The sequence below is a fragment of the Eutrigla gurnardus genome, assembly GCF_963514095.1.
Source record: "Eutrigla gurnardus genome assembly, chromosome: 8".
Lineage (NCBI taxonomy): Eukaryota > Metazoa > Chordata > Actinopteri > Perciformes > Triglidae > Eutrigla > Eutrigla gurnardus.
Genome location: NC_139922.1, coordinates 2,596,327 through 2,621,127, shown reverse-complemented (window position 1 = coordinate 2,621,127; position 24,801 = coordinate 2,596,327). Strand labels below are relative to the sequence as shown.

Here is a 24,801-nt window from a genome sequence, read left to right as displayed (position 1 = left end):
GCTGCCGTCTTTCGCCGCCATTGTTGGTTGAACAGCGGCGCGCAAAGCATCTTGGGATATGGGAGGCCGCGAAGGATAGTAGCGGTGCATCCTCCGAATACGGGGGAAAGGAGGACACATTTGTCGGCCGCATTTGGAGGAGCCTTCGAATTTGGACGAATTGGGACAGCCTTCGCGCAGCTCTGTGACGTAAGCGGCCTTCGAATGCAGCCTCCGAAGGCTGCAGACCCTGAATTGGGACACAGCTTATAGAGTGCCGAAGCGGAAGCAGGAAGTAACGGCGCCATGGGTCCTTTCGGAGCGAAAAAAATGAATGGTGTTCAATGGACGGAAAATAATTATTATCTGATCCCCCGGTCGTTATGCCTTGGATTACACAAATGTTGTTTATAGGCTTAAATTATAATTTTCCATGTCAAGAGTTTGACCGTTTATTGTGCAATTCTTCAGTTAAAATTCATTGAGAAAACACAATGATAAAGACTACATGTTGTGTCGCGTATGTGACGTCACGTCATCGCCATCTCCCCATCGGCGAAGTTGAGGCTCTCCACATGACCCGACTTATAGTGGTTCTCCCCCCTTTCGATACTTTTATTCTGCCCTTGGAAAAAAGCGGTGAAGTGGAGCAGAGAAACAGCCATCTCGGCGGACTTCGGACTCGGCGGGTGGTGACGTATATCATTCGCGACGAGAACAGCGAGGAGCTGTAGTTCACAAAGCGGCTCACACAAAACCTAACTTTATCAAAACTCTTCGCGCTTAATTGTCGTCTTCTTTGCGTGAAAAATTTTCTTTAAATATCACAAAGAACATATGTGAAATCCATGGCACAATTCAAACGGGACCAGAAAATAATTTGTATCTACCCATTGAATCGCATTGATATTTTTTTGCTTTTGAGGACCCATGTCCCGGAAATGGAGGGGCGGGACTTCACCACTCTATTGCTACATTTTCCGATTAAGATGACGTAAGGCCGACGTCGCCCTGTAGTTTTGCGTCGTCGTATAAAACTACAATTCCCAGCATTCAGCTGAAACTTGTCGACTCACATTAAGTAGGTTTTTTCAACGATATATTTAAATATATGTCTTATATCAATGTCTTTCTATCACCACCAATACATTCGTAAGAGAAAACAATGCGTTAATATTTAAAGAATATATTTCCCCAGGCCACCGTCCCCCATATGACGAAGCGGAAGAGGCGTCGTCTTCCTTTCCTCCATTAGGTGAGTGCGTGGTGAGAGCGTCTTTCCTCCGGCTCTCCGTCAAATACCCTGATTTTAAGTTGTTTTACGAAAAAGTGGCCTCGACTTACCGTTAATAACACGTTTTATTGGTTATTCTACAGATCGCAACCATGGGCCGCCGACCAGCCCGCTGGTAAGTCGTTCTCAAGCCCGTTTCACAGCGGGCCCGGCTCACTTCCACTCCGGGAAAATGGCTCCTGCTCGCACCATGTGGACGCTGCTGGCGCTCCGGGCAGCTAGTCCACGAACCGGACCCGTCCTCACTGCGGGGCCGGGGTACACGGGTCCGCTACAGAGCCTGTGTTGAAGCTAACGCGTTCTCTTTGCCACAATGTCTTTTCACTTATACGAAGCGCTTGCGTTACCTTGTTGGACGAGCCCCGAGCTAACGGCAGCTAGCATGAAGCTGGCGCTAGCACACGGGGCCCAAACAGCCCTTTGTAAGCACATTAACCCCACACGTCATGTCTCCGTGACGTTCACGGGATATTAAGAGTAACGTTTCCAAAGCAAACGTGTCTGGTGGGTGACGTACACGCCTCAAACACCAGAACTGTACTGGTGGGGGTCTCTGACGTCCACATAAGGTCTTCATTGGTCCCAGAAACCTCCGAGAACCAGGGCTTCTACTTCTCTCATGTCGTGTTTAGTACAAATTAACAGCTTCTGTGATATTACTGGACCCTGGAAATAGATTTTCTACCAGTAACCTGGTTATTGAAGCAGGAGGCTGTTGACGGTCTGTTTTGATTTTAATAACTTAAACGTGTCCTCACAGGAAACTAAACGCTTGTTCCTGTAGTTTGTGGTTTAATCCCACATACACTGCAGTTATAGATGTGTATTATTCCACTGATGTAAGCAAATGCATGCTTTCCTCCTCGTTGTAAGGGTTTATAAAGGTGTCGAGCTGTTTTAGGTAATTACTGAAAATGGATCTCTATCGGGCTATATAATGTGTAGACATGCTCTCCAGCAGCAGCACACATCACTTACATGTATCACTGCTTCCACAGCTACCGGTACTGCAAGAACAAGCCTTACCCCAAGTCCCGCTTCTGCAGGGGGGTGCCTGGTAAGTGGTCTCCATCCTCTACAGCAGGGCTGTTGTGAAAATGTAGCAAGTGAGGTAGAGCTGTCGGTGTTTCAGATTTAGTATGTTTTCTTTAGTACGTCTCGTCTGTCATAGTGGTTTCTCTGCTGGGCTGACATTTTAAATTTTGGGAACACCGTGTCTGTGTATAACCCTGCAGCTTATTAAGCCGACTGGTCTCGCTGTGGTGCGGTTCTGGTGTGCAAAGGCTGCAGACAGTGACTCTGTGGTTGTGTATGTGCTCAGCTGAGAGGTGCTGACTGCTTTAAGGGACCACTGAGACACAATCGACTAACTGTCCATAGATAAGAGGTGTAAGTTCTGCTGATGTGACTGTCTCAACTAGACATGGAAGTAGACTCCTGAGAGTTGATCAAATGTCTCATATTACATAATATCAAAGCTCTTACACCAGATTTTGTCTGTGTAGATCCCAAGATCAGGATCTTCGACCTGGGCAGGAAGAAGGCCAAGGTAGATGAATTCCCGCTGTGTGGCCACATGGTCTCTGATGAGTATGAGCAGCTGTCTTCTGAAGGTAAGGGGTCGAGGACTAGACTCACTATATAGTGAGTTCTCCTGTTGAGCTGACTGGCTGTATAATTATACCATATAGAGTGGACTCACTCAGTCATCCCAAAATTCATCTAGAAAGTAGTGCACAGTTGATGGTCACGTACCAAGCTTTATAGACCATCATGCATTGCAGTGAAGGAAAAAGAGCACAGTGATTGAGACAAACCCATGAACATAATATATTTAATGTAAGTAGAGCATCATTCCAGTCACATAGTACTTGTATTAATTTGGGAAAACCAGCTAAGTGCCTCCACATTGACCGCAGTGTATACCACTCCTTTTAGTTCTTACCTTTCACAATGAAAGCTAGACATCACTGCGTACCGGAGGAGCTCAAATTGCATCAAATTATCGGACGATATGTATTAATTACAAATACGTTGGTATTTATAATGCAGTGTCCACCGGCTGCTGTTGATTTGACACGTTTAATCGTTTAACAGCAGAAAAGAGTGACCTGGTGAGTCATTAAGGGTTGTCATTTTTGCATGAGCTCAATCCTGTACGTGGTCTACGTACTGCAGCTTATTAAGCAGACTGGTCTCGCTGTGGTGCGGTTCTGGTGTGCAAAGGCTGCAGACAGTGACTCTGTGGTTGTGTATGTGCTCAGCTGGGAGGTGCTGACTGCTTTAAGGGACCACTGAGACACAATCTACCATAGATCAGTGATGTAAGTTCATAAAATGTTGATGTAAATGACTGATGGGCTGATGCTCCCTCCTCCTCCTCCCCCCTCCCCCTGTAGCGCTGGAGGCGGCTCGTATCTGTGCTAACAAGTACATGGTGAAGACCTGTGGTAAGGATGGGTTCCACATCCGCATGCGGCTGCATCCCTTCCACGTGATCCGCATCAACAAAATGTTATCCTGTGCTGGAGCTGATAGGTGAGTCTCTTGGTGGAGGCTGGTGAGCTGTCGTTATGACTGCTGGGATGTGGTCTTCGCCTTACCGCTGTGGCGTCCTCTTTGTGATTCTCAGGCTCCAGACTGGGATGCGCGGTGCTTTCGGTAAACCCCAGGGCACCGTGGCCCGGGTGCACATCGGTCAGGTGATCATGTCTGTGCGTACCAAGGCCCAGAACAAGGAGCACGTGGTGGAGGCTCTGCGTAGAGCCAAGTTCAAGTTCCCCGGACGCCAGAAGGTAAAGTGGCATGAAGGCCCTGTTATGTTTGTCTCTATGAGCTCAGATGATCTCTGAAGCCCTGCAGCTTATTAAGCCGACTGGTCTCGCTGCGGTGCGGTTCTGGTGTGCAAAGGCTGCAGACAGTGACTCTGTGGTTGTGTATGTGCTCAGCTGGGAGGTGCTGACTGCTTTAAGGGACCACTGAGACAAAGGCTTTTGAGCTCTTTATTAACACGTTGGAGACGTCTGCATGTCTTTACTTTATCTGAGTGACTTATTCAGTTTCATTGTAGACATCAGTGAAGTGAACATCAGCCCACACTCTTGATCTCAACTAGTTTTGTTGTCTCAACCGAACTTCCTTGAAATGACAGTATAATGTAACGAGTATGAACACGGCGACGCTCACAGTAGAACGTTGGCTGTTACCTTCAGGTGGCGTTCTAGTCCTGATCCATGTGAAGCCTCCTGACATCACTTTGTTTATCACACTAAATACACTTTAAATTAGCATTTTGACCCTTTTTTAGACCACATCCTCAGTGTTATTGTTGCACTATTCTAATATTACTCGATGTTTTATTGTCCAGCAGTTAAAACGTATAAAGTTGGTTAAGTCCCTGCAGGTCCAGGGTTTAAGACTTTAGGGGAGACCAGCACAAAATGATGCTTTCATTTGCGTGTGCTGTCGAGTGAATTGAGCAGTGTGCAGATTTGTGCTTCCTGTCCTGCGATTGTTCTGACGTGTCCTCACGCTCCTTCAGATCCACATCTCCAAGAAGTACGGCTTCACCAAGTTCAACGCCACCGACTTTGACGAGATGATGGCCGAGAAGCGTCTGATCTCCGACGGCTGTGGGGTGAAGTACATCCCCAGCAGTGGCCCCCTGACCCGCTGGAAGGCCCTGCACGCCAACTAGAGCTCCGCCTCTCTGTCCAATGACCAATAAACGTGGCTTTGATTACAAAAGGCATCGTGGTGCTGGTTTGATTTCACTTCTCAGGATTCCTTCATTAGAGGCAACTTTATCGAGCTTGTGCTGCTCCTTCAGTTGGTACTCTTCCACGTACTGCTACTAGTGTACATGGTGTACTTCCATGTACTACTACTAGTGTTATGAAGCTACAGTGTATTGTTCACTTCCGGACATGCTCCCCAACCCACTCGACCACCTTCAGTCATGAATGAACACCTTTGTCTTTTAGCTTGTGTTTTTCTTGGTATTATTTCTGCTGTACACCTCGCATAACCAAACAATAGTTTGATGTTCGCCCTGGAGATACACAATACATCTTCAACTTTTCTCCTCACTTCTTAAATCATAACTCCACTGTTTATTTATTTTTCAGTGGTGGAATGTAAGTACATCAACTGGAGTACTAATTAGAGGTACTTTTACTATAACTGAACACACAACCTTAGTGCAGCAGCAGAAACCATCGTTTAGAAAACAGTCTCATATACCTTGTACATTTCATGATTTTAATTAGATTATTTTAATTTTGAGGTTTTGGACTGTTGTCTAATTGAGGACGTTTCTCACTGTTTTTACAAATCAATTAATTCATTAATGGAGAAAGGAATCGGCAGATGAACCCATAAAAATGGATAGTCAACAGTTCAGTGTTGTGTAGAAAATGAGCTCCGCGTCTCCAACAGGACCATCCTGCTTTTAGAGTTGTACTCTATATGGAATACATAATAGCTTTAATAATGTAACTACATTTTCTTATTCTTGGATATGATATTTTTACTGAAGGAACATTTTCAGTGCAGGTCTTAGTAAGTATGTGTAGTATTTGGTTCTCAATACGTCGTCACTGTTTCTCAACAGGTGGTTTCATGTTGGACCTGATCAGGGTCTCATGTAGCTGTAATAACGCTGCCTTTATTCTGAGACCAGGGGCCTGTACTAGGAAGCAGGATTTGGGCTAGCGGGGTAACTTAATCGTTAACTCTGGGTTTTCCGTCCCACGACGCTGGTTCACTTCTTACCACCATGGTAATTTACACTGCGGTCAAGCCAGCCGACACATCGTGAACGACAGTCAAGCCAGCCGACCCAGTTTTTTGCTGTACGTGATAATAGTATCTTTACGGTAATAATGTCTCAGAACTGGTTTCAAAATAAAAGCACTCGTCGGGTACATAGCGAAAGACTGTCAACGAAAGCAAATACTGTCAACGGAAATGGACGGACGTTGTGATATGTACTTTCAAAATAAAGGCTCAAATAATTGACAATTGTAATCTTAAGCCAATAGTTTTTTTATTGGAATTTCTAACAAGGCCATGTTTCCACATTCTAATTTCACTTCAGGGTAATAGTAGACGTACACTGCCTCATATTGCCACCCAGGAAGTTTCAAGTCTTTCCTGTGTCTTTCAAACTAAGGTAAACTTAAGTGTTAAATATGAGACAAATTACATGTGATTTTGGATTCAATTTAAAAGGAAACGCCATGTTATCACAGACTAATTCCACTTCAGGGTCATAGTATATGACCTGGTAGTGTGACCCAGTAAGTATCAAAACATTCTGATGTATAGTTTCAGAATAAAAGCCTGTCAAAATGTCAAATATGACACATATTACACATGATTTTGGATTCAATTTAAAAGGAAACGCCCTGTTATCAAGGAATAATTCCACTTCAGGGTTATAGTATATGACCTGGTAGTGTGACCCAGTAAGTATCAAGACATTCTGATGTATAGTTTCAGAGTAAAAGCCTGTCAAATATGAGACAAATTACAATTGATTTTGGATTCAATTTAAAAGGAATCGCCCTGTTATCAAGGAATAATTCCACTTCAGAGTTATAGTATATGACCTGGTAGTGTGACCCAGTAAGTATCAAAACATTCTGATGTATAGTTTCAAAATAAAAGCCCATCAAAGTGTCAAATATGAGAATTATTACACATGATTTTGGGATCAATTTAAAAGGAAACGCCCTGTTATCACTGACTAATTCCACTTCAGGGTTATAGTATATGACCTGGTAGTGTGACCCAGTAAGTATCAAAACATTCTGATGTATAGTTTCAAAATAAAAGCCCATCAAAGTGTCAAATATGAGAATTATTACACATGACTTTGGGATCAATTTAAAAGGAAACGCCCTGTTATCACTGACTAATTCCACTCCAGGGTTATAGTATATGACCCTGTAGTGTGACCCAGTAAGTATCAAGACATTCTGATGTATAGTTTCAGAATAAAAGCCTGTCAAAGTGTCAAATATGAGACAAATTACATTTGATTTTGGGTTCAATTTAAAGGGAAACGCCCTGTTATCAAGGAATAATTCAACTTCAGAGTTATAGTATATGACCTGGTAGTGTGACCCAGTAAGTATCAAAACATTCTGATGTATAGTTTCAAAATAAAAGCCCATCAAAGTGTCAAATATGACACATATTACACATGATTTTGGGTTCAATTTAAAAGGAAACGCCCTGTTATCAAGGAATAATTCCATCCATCCATCCATCCATCCATCCATTTTCCTCCGCTTATCCGGGACCGGGTCGCGGGGGCAGCTGCCTGAGCAGGGACGCCCAGACTTCCCTCTCCCCAGACACTTCCCCCAGCTCCTCCGGGAGGACCCCAAGGCGTTCCCAGGCCAGCCGGGTGACATAGTCACTCCAGCGTGTCCTGGGTCTTCCTCGGGGTCTCCTCCCGGTGGGGCATGCCTGGAACACCTCCCGAGGGAGCTCCTCACCTTATCTCTAAGGGAGCGCCCCGCCACCCTGCGGAGGAAGCTCATTTCGGCCGCTTGTATCCGGGATCTTATTCTTTCGGTCATGACCCAAAGTTCATGACCATAGGTGAGGGTAGGAACATAGATTGACCGGTAAACCGAGAGCTTTGCCTTTTGGCTCAGCTCTCTCTTTACCACGACGGACCGATACAGCGACCGCATTACTGCAGCCGCTGCACCGATCCGCCTGTCAATCTCACGCTCCATCCTTCCCTCACTCGTGAACAAGACCCCAAGATACTTAAACTCCTCCACTTGAGGCAGGAACTCCCCCCCAACCTGGAGGGAGCAAGCCACCTTTTTCCGGTCGAGAACCATGGCCTCAGATTTGGAGGTGCTAATCCTCATCCCGGCTGCTTCACACTCGGCTGCAAACCGCCCCAGGACATGCTGGAGGTCCTGGCTCGAAGGAGCCAACAAGACCACATCGTCCACAAAAAGCAGGGATGAAATCCAGTGGCTCCCGAACCAGATCCCCTCCGGCCCACGGCTGCGCCTAGAAATCCTGTCCATAAAAATAATGATCAGGACCGGTGACAAAGGGCAGCCCTGCCGGAGTCCAACATGCACCTGGAACAGGTCTGACTTACTGCCGGCAATGCGAACCAAGCTCCAGCTCCGGTCATACAGGGACCGAACAGCCCTTAGCAGAGGGCCCCCGACCCCGTACTCCCGAAGTACGTCCCACAGAATGCCACGAGGGACACGGTCGAATGCCTTCTCCAAGTCCACAAAACACATGTGGACTGGTTGGGCAAACTCCCATGAACCCACGAGCACCCTGCGGAGGGTATAGAGCTGGTCCAGTGTTCCACGGCCAGGACGAAAACCGCATTGTTCCTCCTGAATCCGAGGTTCGACTATCGGCCGAATTCTCCTCTCCAGCACCCTGGAATAGACTTTCCCGGGGAGGCTGAGGAGTGTGATCCCCCGATAGTTGGAACACACCCTCCGGTCCCCCTTTTTGAATAGAGAGACCACCACCCCGGTCTGCCAGTCCAGAGGCACTGTCCCCGACCGCCACGCGATGTTGCAGAGACGTGTCAACCAAGACAGCCCCACAACATCCAGAGACTTGAGGTACTCAGGGCGGATCTCATCCACCCCCGGTGCCTTGCCGGGGAGCTTCTTAACTACCTCGGTGACTTCAGCCCGGATAATGGGTGGATGAACCTCCAAGTCTCCAGCCTCTGCTTCCTCAATGGAAGACGTGTCAGTGGGATTGAGGAGACCCTCGAAGTATCCCTTCCACCGCCCGACGATATCCCCAGTCGAAGTCAGCAGCTCCCCACCTCCACCGTAAACAGTGTTGGTGGAGGGCTGCTTCCCCTTCCTAAGGCACTGGATGGTTTGCCAGAATTTCCTCGAGGCCGACCAATAGTCCTCCTCCATGGCCTCCCCGAACTCTTCCCAGACCCAAACCTTTTCTTCAACGACCGCCCGCGCTGCAGCACGCTTGGCCTGCCGGTACCTGTCAGCTGCCTCGATAGTCCCCTGAGCCAACCAGGTTTGGTAGGACTCCTTCTTCAGCTTGACAGCATCCCTTACTTCCGGTGTCCACCACCGGGTTCGGGGATTGCCACCACGACAGGCACCGGAGACCTTACGGCCACAGCTTCGAACAGCCGCGTCAACAATGGAAGCAGAGAACAAGGTCCATTCGGACTCAATGTCCCCAGTCTCCCTCGGGATCTGGTCAAAGCTCTCCCGGAGGTGGGAGTTGAAGACCTCCCTGACAGAGGGTTCCACCAGACGTTCCCAGCAGACCCTCACAACGCGTTTAGGTCTGCCAAGTCTGTCCAGCTTCCTCCCCTGCCAGCGGATCCAACTCACCACCAGGTGGTGATCAGTTGACAGCTCAGCCCCTCTCTTCACCCGAGTGTCCAAAACATACGGCCGGAGGTCAGATGACACAACCACGAAGTCGATCATTGACCTCCGGCCTAGGGTGTCCTGGTGCCATGTGCACTGACAGAACATGTCCAATAACAGAACCCCACTCGGGTTCTGATCGGGGAGGCCGTTCCTCCCAATCACGCCCCTCCAGGTAACACTGTCGTTGCCCACGTGAACGTTGAAGTCCCCCAGTAAAACAATGGAGTCCCCGGTTGGAGCACTCTCAAGTACCCCTCCCAAGGACTCCAAGAAGGCCGGGTACTCTGCACTGCCGTTTGGCCTGTAGGCCGAAATAACAGTGAGAGACCTATCCCCGACCCGAAGGCGCAGGGAAACGACCCTCTCGTTCACCGGGGAAAACTCCAACACATGGCAGCCAAGCTGGGGGGCTATAAGCAAGCCCACACCAGCTCGGCGCCTTTCACCGCGGGCAACTCCAGAGTAGAAGAGAGTCCAGCCTCTCTCAAGGAGTTGGGTTCCAGAGCCTAGACTGTGCGTGGAGGTGAGCCCGACTACCTGTAGCCGGTAGCGCTCTACCTCCCGCACTAGCTCAGGCTCTTTCCCCCCCAGTGAGGTGACATTCCATGTCCGCATGGCTAGAGTCACCGTCCGGGGATTGGGTCGCCGGGGCACCCACCCAGGACAGCCACCCAAATCCCACCGCACCGGCCCCTTCTGAACCCTCCTGCGGGTGGTGGGCCTACAGGAGGGCGGGCCCTCCTGTAGGCCCTCCTAAAAGGAAACGCCCTGTTAACAGGGCGATTCCTTTTAAATTAAATCCAAAATCAAATGTAATTTGTCTCATATTTGACACTTTGACGGGCTTTTATTCTGAAACTATACATCAGAATGTCTTGATTCTTACTGGGTCACACTACCAGGTCATATACTATAACTCTGAAGTGGAATTATTCCTTGATAACAGGGCGATTCCTTTTAAATTAAATCCAAAATCAAATGTAATTTGTCTCATATTTGACATTTGACGGGCTTTTATTCTGAAACTATACATCAGAATGTCTTGATTCCGACTGGTTCACACTACCAGGTCATATACTATAACTCTGAAGTGGAATTATTCCTTGATAACAGGGCGTTTCCTTTTAAATTGAATCCAAAATCATGTGTAATAATTCTCATATTTGACACTTTGATGGGCTTTTATTTTTAAAATATACATCAGAATGTTTTGATACTTACTGGGTCACACTACCAGGTCATATACTATAACTCTGAAGTTGAATTATTCCTTGATAACAGGGCGATTCCTTTTAAATTGAATCCAAAATCATGTGTAATAATTCTCATATTTGACACTTTGATGGGCTTTTATTTTGAAAATATACATCAGAATGTTTTGATACTTACTGGGTCACACTACCAGGTCACATACTATAACTCTGAAGTGGAATTATTCCTTGATAACAGGGCGTTTCCCTTTAAATTGAACCCAAAATCATGTGTAATATGTGTCATATTTGACATTTTGACAGGCTTTTATTCTGAAACTATACATCAGAATGTTTTGATACTTACTGGGTCACACTACCAGGTCACATACTATAACTCTGAAGTGGAATTATTCCTTGATAACAGGGCGTTTCCCTTTAAATTGAACCCAAAATCATGTGTAATATGTGTCATATTTGACATTTTGACAGGCTTTTATTCTGAAACTATACATCAGATTGTCTTGATACTTACTGGGTCACACTACAGGGTCATATACTATAACCCTGAAGTAGAATTAGTCAGTGATAACAGGGCGTTTCCTTTTAAATTGATCCCAAAATCATGTGTAATAATTCTCATATTTGACACTTTGATGGGCTTTTATTTTGAAACTATACATCAGAATGTTTTGATACTTACTGGGTCACACTACCAGGTCATATACTATAACTCTGAAGTTGAATTATTCCTTGATAACAGGGCGATTCCTTTTAAATTGAATCCAAAATCATGTGTAATAATTCTCATATTTGACACTTTGATGGGCTTTTATTTTGAAACTATACATCAGAATGTTTTGATACTTACTGGGTCACACTACCAGGTCATATACTATAACTCTGAAGTTGAATTATTCCTTGATAACAGGGCGTTTCCTTTTAAATTGAATCCAAAATCAAATGTAATTTGTCTCATATTTGACACTTTGACAGGCTTTTATTCTGAAACTATACATCAGAATGTCTTGATACTTACGGGGTCACACAACAGGGTCATATACTATAACCCTGAAGTGGAATTAGTCAGTGATAACAGGGCGTTTCCTTTTAAATTGATCCCAAAGTCATGTGTAATAATTCTCATATTTGACACTTTGATGGGCTTTTATTTTGAAACTATACATCAGAATGTTTTGATACTTACTGGGTCACACTACAGGGTCATATACTATAACCCTGAAGTGGAATTAGTCAGTGATAACAGGGCGTTTCCTTTTAAATTGATCCCAAAATCATGTGTAATAATTCTCATATTTGACACTTTGATGGGCTTTTATTTTGAAACTATACATCAGAATGTTTTGATACTTACTGGGTCACACTACCAGGTCATATACTATAACCCTGAAGTGGAATTATTCCTTGATAACAGGGCGTTTCCTTTTAAATTTAATCCAAAATCATGTGTAATATGTCTCATATTTAACACTTCAGTTTACCTTAGTTTGAAAGACACAGGAAAGACTTGAAACTTCCTGGGTGGCAATATGAGGCGGTGTACGTCTACTATTACCCTGAAGTGAAATTTGCATGTGGAAACATGGCCTTGTTAGAAATTTCAATAAAAAAATGGCTTAAGCTTACAATTGTCAATTATTTGAGCCTTTATTTTGAAAGTACATATCACAACGTCCGTACGTTTCCGTTGACAGTATTTGCTTTCGTTGACAGTCTTTCGCTATGTACCCGACGAATGCTTTTATTTTGAAACCAGTTCTGAGACATTATTACCGTAAAGATACTACAATCACGTACAGCAAAAAACTGGGTCGGCTGGCTTGACTGACGTTCACGATGTGTCGGCTGGCTTGACCGCAGTTAATTTACGCTGTGGAGCTAACCTGCTCCGGAGCAAGTTATGTTCCTGATAAGAGATCAACGTGGAGAAACACACCGCCGACTGACCAATCAGCTATCTTGATGCGCCGACATAAAAAAAAGAAGAAGCTCGGTGGATCGTGAGAGGGTCTCTTAGGAGAACTAGTGTTCAGTTTCAGATTATCATCAGAGGGAATGACTTATTATTATGGTCAGTGTACAGTCTACTTACCACTTTAAATTATGTTTTTATATTTATTTTATTTGCTCCCAAGTCCGTTTTACACCGCTGGGATATTGCGGTGGGAGTGAAAGGGGTGAAAGAGAGGGACGACATGCTTTAAAAGGAGTTGCAGGGCCGATTCGAACCCGCGACCGCTGCAGGGAGCCTCGCCCAGTTTCATACCAGCAGCAGGAAGATCTCCAACACGCTGAACGGCAGTTAACTCGGGTTTCCAGTCGGATGTGTGGCAAGAGAGACGTATGCATGTGAGAGAAGAGAGGAAGTAAACGGATCTCGATCAACTGAGGAAACTCCTGCCAGACAGGAAGTCCAAGGACAAGAACCAGTTTCGAGTGTCACCAGGGAACAAGCAAGTCCACGAGTCACATGCTGGTGAGTTTGACCTTTATTCTGTCTTTACTGCTGAATGTGACCTGTAAGCTGAGATGAGGGAGAGGGAGAGAGAATACTACAAACATGCTCGTCAGTGTTTGACAGCTGATGAAGCGTAACTGTTTGTAGCACCAGGATTCCTCAGCAAACATCGCATAGTAACACACATGGACGTAATTTAGGGGGGGGGCACAGGGGACATGTCCCCTGCACTTTTTCAAAAGGCCGTTTTAGTCCCCTGCACTTTTTACCGTCTAAAAACATGTTACGCTATAGTAAACAGAGACGCGTCAAGCGCTAGGACCAAGCGGAAAACGGCCGCTCAAACTGAAGCCTGTTTCCCTTAGTTTAGACCGCCCACAAGCTCCTTAATTGGCTCTGCCGTTTCTTGTGTGATTGGCCGTCCCCGCTGTCACTCCATCTTGCTTGCACACCGACGGTCTGCTAGTCTGCGGTCAGGAGTCCTACAGGAGTCCGTTACTGGAAGTTGGGAGTTTGTTCTGCCTGGTTGACGTCAGCTAGAAGGATTGTAATATCAGAGGTTTCATTTACATTAACGTTTGAAAACATGTGCGTATGTGCGCGCATGCGTGTGTGTTTGGTAATTAGACGCAGCCAGGATGTCTAAAAAAAGAAAAGTGGACATAAGAGACTTCTTTAGAAGTCAAAGTCTAAGTTACTCAAAGAAATGCGTTACACCCATCCTGCAACACCTTCACTGGCTCCCAATAAAGCAGCATATCCACTTCAAGATCCTCCTCATCATCTACAAAGCTCTCAATAATCTGATCAATAAAATGTATTATTATTGTTGTTGTTATTATAACTATTGGATTAGAATTCGGTGATAATGTTTTGCTACATGATTTACAACCAGTCAAACCAAAAAAGGGAACAGTAAACTTAAAATTAGCAATAGAAAACTAGAAGAACTACTAGAAAACACAGTGAACTGAAAGAGTTAGAGTTTTATTAAAAATACTTGTGTCCCCCCCACTTCTGAAATCAAAATTTCGTCCTTGGTAACACACATGTATGGTGTAGCGTTGAGTGTGTGCCGGTGCAGCAGCGATGGACTTCAACAACTTTCCCATGACATCATGTTTGTTTTGCCCCCGAACCTGAATAACCTGAGCAGGCTCTGTTATCAAGTTGACTTCATGTGAGACTGTGTGGAATGAAACAATCTCTGGTATCTCTGCCTGCCTGTCTGTCTGCTTAGATAGTTAGACAGCGTTGAACATTATTCTCACTTAAATACAGCGCGATTAATAAAACGATACTGTGCGATATTCTGCGTGGCAATATCGCACTGATACTTGGACAACAAACATGGATCTATTATTATATAAACCATTAATATTGCAAATACAAGTTAAACCTTTAGGCAAAAGTTGCTTCCGGGTCATTCTGTGTCATTTCATTAAATTTCTGAAAATCTTCCCACCTGACCATCTTAGAATGTCCTGAAAAAATTCAAGTACAAAGACACACTTGTTAATAGGACAAATCCAAAATATTAGGTCTCTACTGTCAATAGTTTTCTCATGAAACATCATTGAATGAAGGGTCGACGGTTTTTGGCATCATACTCTGAAAAGCCATTTTAAACCGCAATATCTGGAAAACTATCTCACCTGTGGCCTTCAAATTTTCTACAGTGTATATCTGTTACTAAAAGCCTCCAGACATGGAATATCAGGGGTGTAGCTCAATGATAACCTAGTATGGTAGGTACTTAAAATGTGGCTTGTTGAAATAAAGTAGTACATTTGAAGAGTGGCTGAGCTCCCATTTTTGCAGATAAAAGACTTCTATCACTTCTGCCTCTATCTCTGGTGTTAGCTTAAACATTCTACAAAATATGGTTTCTCTCAGATGATTAGTTTCACAGATATTAACGCTTAAAAATGGAAGTTAACACATCTTTGCCCAACTTCAGAGTCATATTCCAAAAAACAAGGATCAGGTCCAAACTTACTTTTTTTGAAATATCATATTCTTGTTAAAATCATATTAAAAAATCTGGAGGGTGTTTTGCCTCATTTTGTCACATTGATTTTTTAAAATCCTGATATTGGTGGGGTTTTTGTGGACGTTTTTGGTACTGCATGTCCTAACAGCCTACTAGTAAACATCTCAGGAGGGCAATTCAATTGTGTTTTTTACCATTTACCAAAGACTTACATGTGACTAAATGCTACTGATAAATTTAGCCTTACTAAAACATTAAAATGTAGCACAGTTGTAGTTACAGAGGCAATAAGTCCTTGAATGTGAGTTAAACATGTTGAAAGCAGCTATTGCCTCTACAACTGTGCTACATTTTAATGTTTTCGTAAGGCTAAATTTATCAGTAGCATTTAGTCAAAACACCATCCCGATTTTTTTATATGATTTTAACAAGAATATGATATTTCAAAAAAAGTAAGTTTGGACCTGATACTTGTTGTCAGTTTTTTGGAATATGGCTCTGAAGTTGGGCAAAGATGTGTTTACTTCCATGTGAAACTTGTCATCTGAGAGAAACCATATTTTGTAGAATGTTTAAGCTAACACCAGAGATAGAAGCAGAAGTGATAGAAGTCTTTTATCTGCAAAAATGGGAGCTCAGCCACTCTTCAAATGTACTACTTTATTTCAAAAAGCCACATTTTAAGTACCTACCATACTAGGTTATCATTGAGCTACACCCCTGATCAATGTCTAGAGGCTATTAGTAACAGATATACACTGTAGAAATCTTCCAGATAGATTTCCAGATATTGCTGTTTAAAAATGGCTTTTCAGAGCATGATGCCAAAAACAATCTAAACTACCCTTCATTGAATGATGTTTCATGAGAAAACTGTTCAGTAGAGACCTAATATTTTGGATTTGTCCTATTAACAAGTGTGTCTTTGTACTTGAATTTTTTCAGGACATTCTGCGATGGTCAGGTGTGAGGCATTTGATGAAATGACACGGAATGGCCCTTCTTCAGTCCACTAGATGGTGCTGAGGTTTTCTGGTGTGCTCATGGGCAAAGTCAGCTGATTGGCAGGAAGTTGGTTAAAACAAAGATGTAATACAAACAGGGCCGCTGCAAACTCAACAAAGTTTGCTTCAACTCAGCAAAGGCAAACTGGGCTATACCATTTCAGGGAAGCAGGGCGGGGGGAGACTGTTTTTATATATTAGGCAAAAACTGTTTATTTGCATGAATTGAGTGATGGGGTACATTTTTTAACAAAAAACGACAGGCTTGTTCATAACTAATTCACATATTTTTTGCAATGTAATAATGTAGTAATTATCATGACATTTTTTAATCGATCTTAATTTTGGGGGCCCCCGCCAGGTAGTTGGGGCCCTACATGACTTGCGTACTCTGCGTATGTGGAGCGGTGGGCCTGAATACAGATGTTCGAAGTGAGATGAGCCGATTGAAACTTGATAAAATAAAAAAGCTGTATGATTTGCAGTCAGAAAATGGTAATAAAATATATCTTATTGCGATACTCAGCTTATCGCAAATGTTTAAAATCACAAAAAGATTGAGATTTTTTCTGTTTTTGTCTCTTGCTCCCCGTTTTTGTTTCTATTTTAACTGCGACTTTGAGGACCGTGAAAATCCCTCTATAAATAAAATGTGTTGTTATTATTATTATGATTAAGTGTGTTTTGACAAAGAGAGGAGGTGGGGCTTCCCTCCATTCGTCCCAACCTTTAATCTGCATGTTTTTTGAATGGAGTCTGGATTGATGAGTGCTAGGCTATGCTAACATTGTAGCACTGTACCCCAGTGGGATAGTTACTCACAATGGAATATAGCCTAATGACCATCTGTTACACTTGTAGTTTACGATAATATAACAATTCCCCACTCATCCCATTGGCGGTTTTGTTTTGTGTTTCCTCCTTCAAGCATATATATATATTAAATACTTATTTTCCACCATAATTTACGAATACATTCTTTAAAAATCCAACAATGTGATTTCCAGGATTTTTTTTCACATTCTGTCTCTCACATTTGAAGTGTACCTATGATGAAAATTACAGATCTCTGTAATCATTTTAAGTGGGAGAACTTGCACAATCGGTGGCTGACTAAATACTTTTTTGCCCCACTGTGTGTGTATGTGTATGTGTATATATATATATATATATATATATATATATATATATATATATATATATATATATATGTATATATATATATATATATATATATATATATATATATATATATATATATATATATATATATATATATATATATATATACACACACACAGAGATTTAAATCAAATTTTGTTCTTAACTTGCAGATCTGTGCCATGAGGGCCTCTTCCTCCCTCCTCCTCCTCTTCTTCCTCCTGGATGTGTGTGATGTTCAAGGGGCTTCAACTTTTAGAATTTGTGCCTTTAACCTCCATTCTTTTGGAGACTCCAAGTCCCAGAAGACCAAAGTCATGCATACTCTTGTCAGAGTAAGTACATAGACATGGATTTGAACGTTAGTGAAAAAAATGTATTCCCTTTTAGCTTACTCAGCAACAATCAAGTATCTATCTAGTTAAATAACTACACAGTGAGGGCCGATCACACTGAGATACGTCGCTCCAAATATGTTGCCTTGTTGAAAACCTTGTTTTCCTGTTTTACGACACAACTGGGGCCTGTACTACTCCGTAAGTTTAACATACCAGGGCCCGTATTCCTAAAGATTCTGAGAATCCTCTCAGAGAGCTCCTAACTTAACCTAAAAATTCCTAGCAAGAAGTCTTAGCTTAGGAGTGATTCCAGAACATTCTCAGAGAACTCTGAGCAAGGAATGGACATAAACTCCTATCTTAGTGAGGAGGTGTGGTTGACCCCGTTGCTAGGTATGAGTCATCATTTCAAAAGCCGTGATTGGTTGATCCTAAAAGCTAGATAAAAAATATACTTTTGGTGATAATGGGCAAAGGATGGACCCTCAAATCGATAAAACTTAATCATAGAATCTAATCTTATGAAGACTGTGTAATTGTAAATAATATTTCACACAAAAGAAAATATCTGTTAAATGAATAGTAAGCTATACTTTAAAATCATCCTACAAAATGTGTGAAAACTTAGGCCCACTTGCACAGTATTCACATAGTGATAGTTATATTTATTTGCTTATATTAATTGCCATGCTGGTAATTTTTGCACTTTCAACTTTCAACATTTCAACTCAATTTGGTATTAACAAGGGTAAAATGGCTCAGCTTTCATCAATGTCTGTGATTGCTGACCGGCCTATAAGAAGCAGTGTTGGTTGGCTTTCAAATCTACCACAAACCAGTGAACAGCAATGGAGAAGAAAAGAACAAGGAAACCAAACTGGACAGAGGAACAGTGTTTGCTCCTGGCTCAATTGGTCAATGAGCATAAAAGTGTTTTGAGAGATAAATTTGGCCCCAGTGTCACAGTACAAGCCAAGAAGCAAGCATGGGAAACTATAGCACAACAGATAAATGCCTCCTTTCCGCTGGTTGTGCGGACAAGTGAGGATTGCGAGAAGCGGTGGTATGTGTTGCAGTCAAAAGCAAGAGAGGAGATTGCAGCACACAAACATGAATCTTCACGCACAGGTGAGCGATATACCACTTACTTACACCTGCTGGCAAAGTTAATTTTAAATGGCTTATTATTGTGTACATAATTGGACTGGATTTCTTTTTAGGGGGTGGACCACCTGCTAGGCAGCTTTCCCAGGTTGCAGAAACGGTGTTTGATATACTGGGGCAGTCAGAAGTTAGTATCACCGGGCTGAGGTAAGGCATTGACTCTTCAATGATGCAGGCCATTGAAATGCAACAAAGGTAGGACAAATGAGTTTTCATATATCAACAGGCAGGTAAACAAAATATCAGGAACAGTGTTAATTCATTGCATAAGCCATTTCTCATATCTCTTGTGCATGCTCATTCTACTAAATCAATTCAAACAAAACAATAATTAAACTACATGTATTTCCCTTTCTGTAGCATGGAGCCATCAGAGGAACCGGGCCCCTCAACATTGCAGGCGCACGACCCTCAGCCTGAAACATCAGAGTTCAGCCTGCCTGCTGAAGATTGGAGTTGACAATGGATGTCTTCAGGCAGCAGAAAAAAGTTCTATGCCTACAGGAGGAGTACTATCGGCTGAAAATTGAGCTCCTAAAAAATAAATCCAATGACAAATAGATATTGTGTCTTTGTGAGTAATATGTGTCGTGTATTTAACTATTGTAGGTGATGTGTAGTAAAACTATGTGGTACATTAGTTCAATGCATTCACAAGTTTTCAAATGACATATACTGTAACTTGCCTGAAATGTAAATTTGCGAAGTGGGCTCTGTAAGGCAGTCCACTTTGGGCCAAGTTCCCCTGTGGAAAGTGAATATTTTCATCACCACCATCATCATCATCGCTGTCTTCATCACCATCACCCTCGAGAGGTTCTGCAATCTGTCTAGCCTTGCAAATGTTGTGTAGTATTGCACAGGCTATGATGACTTTGCAGACTTTATCAGGGGTCAGCCACACCTCTCCATGGAGAACATGAAAGCGCCTCTTCAGTTGGCCAATGCCACGCTCCACTATTGCCCTTGTTGTCTTATGGGCCCTACAAGTTAATACAGACATAATCAAAATGTACATTATTTGTGGGACATATTTAAACTACTAGGATACTCCAACATGCTGTTTACATTTTATTTCCATGCATAATTCTATATTGTTTGGGTTACCTGTTGTAGTTTAGTTGCGGCCCTTGGCGTAGCTGGAGGTAAGGCGTTAGGAGCCATGGTTTGCATGGGTAGCCACTGTCCCCTGACAAGTGGCAATTGGCTGGCACATGATGTCCCTCGAAAAGCTGTCTGAGGCCACTCTCAGAGAGCATTCTGGCATCATGTGTTGAGCCTGGCCATTTAGCAACAATGTCCAAAATCTTAGAGTCAGCATTGAAAACAAGTTGAACATTGATGCTGTGAAATCTCTTCCTGTTCACGAAGACGGCTTCATCTTCTGACGGTGCACTTATTCGGACATGTGTCCCATCGATTACACCCACAACACCGGGGAATCCTGCGATGTCCATAAATGCCCTTTTGTGAGCTTGTAAAGTGCGGGCATCCAGCGGAAATGAAACAAATTGTGTCACAATATGCGGTTGTGATAATGCTGTCAATGTTTGGTTGATGACCCTGCTGATGGAGGGTTGTGACAGACCCAAGTCATCACTGCTGCATTGTTGCATTTTCCCTGTTGCCAAATACCTCAGTGTTGTGATGACCTTCATTTCGGGTGGTATTGCATTGTGGCGTTGGGTTGGAGAAGTAAGTGCATCTCTAATGAGATCAACCACAAACATGATTCCTGCACGATCCAATCTGTAGCGTTTCATTAATTCACTGTCATCCAGTGTTTGGAGAATATCTCTCCTGCCTCTTCCGTCCGCCATTTTGTCCTCTGCTTAGGGAACTCCTAAGCCGCTTAAAAGTCCTCTTCCCTGCTCTTAACAGATCTCACCTTACGAGCTCTCTTAAGAGCTAGGATTCTTTAGGAATAGCTTTTATCTTTACTAGGATCTACTCTTCACTTTTAGGGGAAATTCTAAGAAAACATCATGATTCTAAGAATTTTCTTAGAATTTGGCCACTAGGAGCAACTCTTTGCACTAAGAATCTTTAGGAATACGGCCCCAGGTATCTTCCAGTTATCCAGCTTAAAGGAGAAATCCGGTCATTTTTGACCCCATTTCCGTCGTCCTCAGGGTCATCCCGACTTATTAGAAGCAAAAAACCCGACAAAAATTGACGTTGCCTAGCCCGAGATCTGTACCTGCCTGGCAGCCTTCCAGACTCGCTCCAATGCTAACCCATTGGGGCACCTTTTATCTGCTTTCCTGGGCCTCAGAAAATAATTTCAAGACCTATGCAACACAGGTTGGGTCCGTACGAGACACCACCGCGCTCGTTTAGCTCAAATAGTGTTGCAAAACGACATAAATATGTGTGTTTTTGCATGGAGTTACTCACCTCAAATCACCCCGTAGACATTAGCAGTAGATAGCCGAGCGCCTGTCGTCCCTCCCAGTCATCGCAGAAACGAAAACGTTTTCCACGTAGTTTTGATATTGTATCCATAAAGAAACGATGGAGCAGTGCAGTCGTCATGTCCGTAATAAATCCATGAAGCTGTTACGTCCATATGTATGACTATGTTACAACATAGCAACGATAGCTTCAGCTAGTAACGTGCCGGGCGCTCGTCCATCCCAGTCACTGCAGAAACGAAAACGTTTTCCTCGTAGATTTTGTATCCATAAAGAAACGATCGAGCAGTGCAGTCGTCATGTCCGTACCCGGGACCGCTGGAGGGAGCCTCAGTACATGGGGCGGTAACTCTACCACTGAGCTAACAGCACAGTTAACAAACTGAACTAATCAGTCATCTACTAGTTCCCTTATGATGGGGCAGTAATATTATACGACTATTAATACTATTAATATGACTTACGTATTCACACAGTCAGTGAGTTTTTGCCAGCTGTCCTTCCTGCATGTTGCAGATGAAACTGTTGTCTCTTAACTGTATTATATGTTTAACTTCTTCATACTTCTGTAAGATTATGGTTTGCTCTTCATATGTGAAATATGCTGCTCTGCTGCCCGTAGACTGATCCATGTTTGTGATTGGTCAAATGCTGCAAACCCCGCCTCTTTCATGTGCACGTGCTCATAGCTGGAAAGGGAGACCCTGGTTGACTTAACGAGTTGATAACCAGCTTCGTGTGACCGCTTATCTCCGATTGCCTTTGTTAGGGTTACTTAAAGGAGAAATCCGGTCATTTTTTACCCCATTGCCGTTGTCCTCAGGGTCATCCCGACTTATTAGAAGCAAAAAACCCGACAAAAATTGACGTTGCCTAGCCCGAGATCTGTACCTGCCTGGCAGCCTTCCAGACTCGCTCCAATGCTAACCCATTGGGGCACGTTTTATCTGCTTTCCTGGGCCCCAGAAAACAATTCCAAGACCTATGCAACACAGGTTGGGTCCGTACGAGACACCACGGCGCTCGTTTAGCTCAAATAGTGTGGCAAAACGACATAAATATGTGTGTTTTAACATGAAGTTACTCACCTCAAATCACCCTGTAGACATTAGCAGTAGATAGCCGAGCGCCTGTCGTCCCTCCCACTCACCGCAGAAACGAAAACGTTTTCCTCGTAGTTTTGATTTTGTATCCATAAAGAAACGACCGAGCTATGCAGTCGTCATGTCCGTAATAAATCCATGAAGCTGTTACGTCCATATGTATGACTATGTTACAACATAGCAACGATAGCTTCAGCTAGTAACGTGCCGGGCGCTCGTCCATCCCAGTCACCGCAGAAACGAAAACGTTTTCCTCGTAGATTTTGTATCCATAAAGAACGCGAGACGCGACACGCGAGACCCACTCGTGCTGTCAACACAACTAGCCTACTGAGACTGCGCGAGATTTGTTGTCGTTGTAGCAGGTTCAACTGTCACACAGGCTAAGCAATCTTACTATGTAGGCTAGCGCTAGTTACACTGTCATATGGACATGATGGCACTGCTCGATGGAAAGAAGTTTGTCACTGTATTGGCTTGAAAACAGCTCCAGAGTGAGGACGTCGGGAGACGGGAACTTGCGCGTGACTTTTGGCTCCCGGCTACTGTTTAGCTGTAAGCAGTCGTTGCTATGTTGTAACATAGTCATACATATGGACATAACGGCTTCATGGATTTATTACGGACATGACGACTGCACTGCTCGATCGTTTCTTTATGGATACAAAACCTGTTTCCCCAGCGTGTTCTTTGTGTTTCCCCAGCATTTTTCTAGCACTTTCCTAATGTTTTCTTAGCGTTTTTACTCTCTGGTGTCCTCATACCAACCATGCAACATTCCCTCCTGTGTGTTACAGTGAAACTCACCTGTTCATACCTGTTGTGTGTTCCAGATCATCACTCGCTGCGATGTGTGTTTGCTTCAGGAAGTGAGAGACACAAAAGGAAAAGCTGTACCGGAGCTGCTGGCTCGCCTTAATGAGTGATTTTACACACACACACACACACACACACATACACAAACTTGCACACATACATACATTTTATTTTTGAAGCACTTTTCATTGTTAAAAGCAATCCCAAAGGTTTAAAAACAAGAGCATAGAAACGTTTTAGAGGAATGCTATTTAAAACAGAAAGGTTTTCAGGCCCTTCTGAAAGGAGTTTGTGGAGCCCTCTGGTGGTCTGGGATAATAGAGCATTACATTTACTTAGGTCCCATATTATGAAAACCAGGTTTTCTCTGGTCTCTACACCTATAAACTGGTCCTCTGATCCTGTCAACTCCCAGAATGAGGAAAACAAGCGACTCCTGCATGGTCTCTGCAGCCCCCCCCGGAGGCAGCAGTGAAGATGCACCAGAGCGCGTGAGACAGAGGGAGGATTGTCTCCAGCTTCACCTGCACAGGGATTTATTCACGGAGCACCAGCCGCATCACCCAGCGCCATGACCAGTTGGAAGTTGGGCTGCACTCTCTGTGCACACTGTGGGTCCATGCGTGCTGTCTGCCCGCGTTTTCCGTGCACACTCTCTGTTCGTGCTCTCAGTGCACGCTATGGGTCTGTCGCGCTCTCCCTCGCTGTCTCTCTGTGATGTCGGTCCACATTGTCCGTGCGCGCTGTGGGTCCGTGCGCGCTGTGGGTCCGTGCGCGCTGTGGGTCCGTGCGCGCTGTGGGTCCGTGCGCGCTGTGGGTCCGTGCGTGCTGTGGGTCCGTGCGTGCTGTCGGTCTGTGCCAGTCCGTGCTGCTGTCGGTCCGGGCTGTCAGTCTTGCTGTCGGTCTGTCCGTGCTCTCCGTCAGCGCTCTCCGTGGGTCTCTCTGGTTGGCGCTGTCTGTCCGCTTTCTCCGTCCGTGCTGTCGGCTCTCAGCGCTGTGTTGCAAAACGCCCCCCATTCGGATCTCCTATCATCGGGCAGAGGAGTTCGGGCTTATGCAAATGACTCCTTTCGTTACGTAACGAAAGGAGCTGAATCTGAACAGCCTATAGGAGCACCGTTTTACCAGAGGGTGGGCTGCAGAGACCATGCAGGAATTGCTTGTTTTCCTCATCCTGGGAGTTGGCAGGGTCAGGGAGGACCAGTTTCTAGGTGTAGAGACCAGAGAAAACCGGTTTTTCATAATATGACCCCTTTAATTCAATGCGTGATCTCTCTTTATTTCTGTCTAAGACTCACATGTCTCCATTTCACCAATCAAATGCAGCAGGTGGTCACATGACAGCACATGCAGCTACTTGGTCAACGAGTTAACGGCATCAACAGGGGCGGACTGGCCATCGGTCACATTTTAATTTCAGATGTTACAATCATGGACGTATTACAA

At 44.0% G+C, this 24,801-nt stretch overlaps 2 protein-coding genes across 2 annotated transcripts in view; both read left to right on the top strand.

Annotated features, from left to right (window-relative positions):
* Positions 1-1,230: 1,230 nt before the first annotated feature.
* rpl10 (ribosomal protein L10) lies at positions 1,231-5,022 on the top strand. The gene is made up of 6 exons (XM_084014651.1): positions 1,231-1,388; positions 2,272-2,330; positions 2,779-2,886; positions 3,673-3,811; positions 3,906-4,068; positions 4,815-5,022. The coding sequence occupies exons 1-6, from the start codon at positions 1,366-1,368 to the stop codon at positions 4,968-4,970; spliced, it is 648 nt and encodes a 215-aa protein (XP_083870777.1). The 5' UTR covers positions 1,231-1,365; the 3' UTR covers positions 4,971-5,022.
* A 7,894-nt stretch (positions 5,023-12,916) lies between these two features.
* dnase1l1 (deoxyribonuclease I-like 1) overlaps positions 12,917-24,801 on the top strand; it is a 40,437-nt gene continuing 28,552 nt past the window's right edge. The window contains exons 1-3 of the mRNA XM_084015418.1: positions 12,917-13,380; positions 17,694-17,855; positions 23,373-23,461. Coding sequence (XP_083871544.1) covers positions 13,375-13,380; positions 17,694-17,855; positions 23,373-23,461 — 257 coding nt within the window. The 5' untranslated portion in view covers positions 12,917-13,374. The remainder of the gene's footprint in view (positions 13,381-17,693; positions 17,856-23,372; positions 23,462-24,801) is intronic.

Bases quoted from the DNA above. Each gene is read 5' to 3' on its own strand.
- rpl10 (XM_084014651.1), top strand. From the start codon at position 1,366: ATGGGCCGCCGACCAGCCCGCTG. The intron at 1,389-2,271 runs GTAAGTCGTTCT...CTGCTTCCACAG, and splicing joins GGCCGCCGACCAGCCCGCTG to CTACCGGTACTGCAAGAACA. The intron at 4,069-4,814 runs GTAAAGTGGCAT...ACGCTCCTTCAG, and splicing joins AGTTCCCCGGACGCCAGAAG to ATCCACATCTCCAAGAAGTA.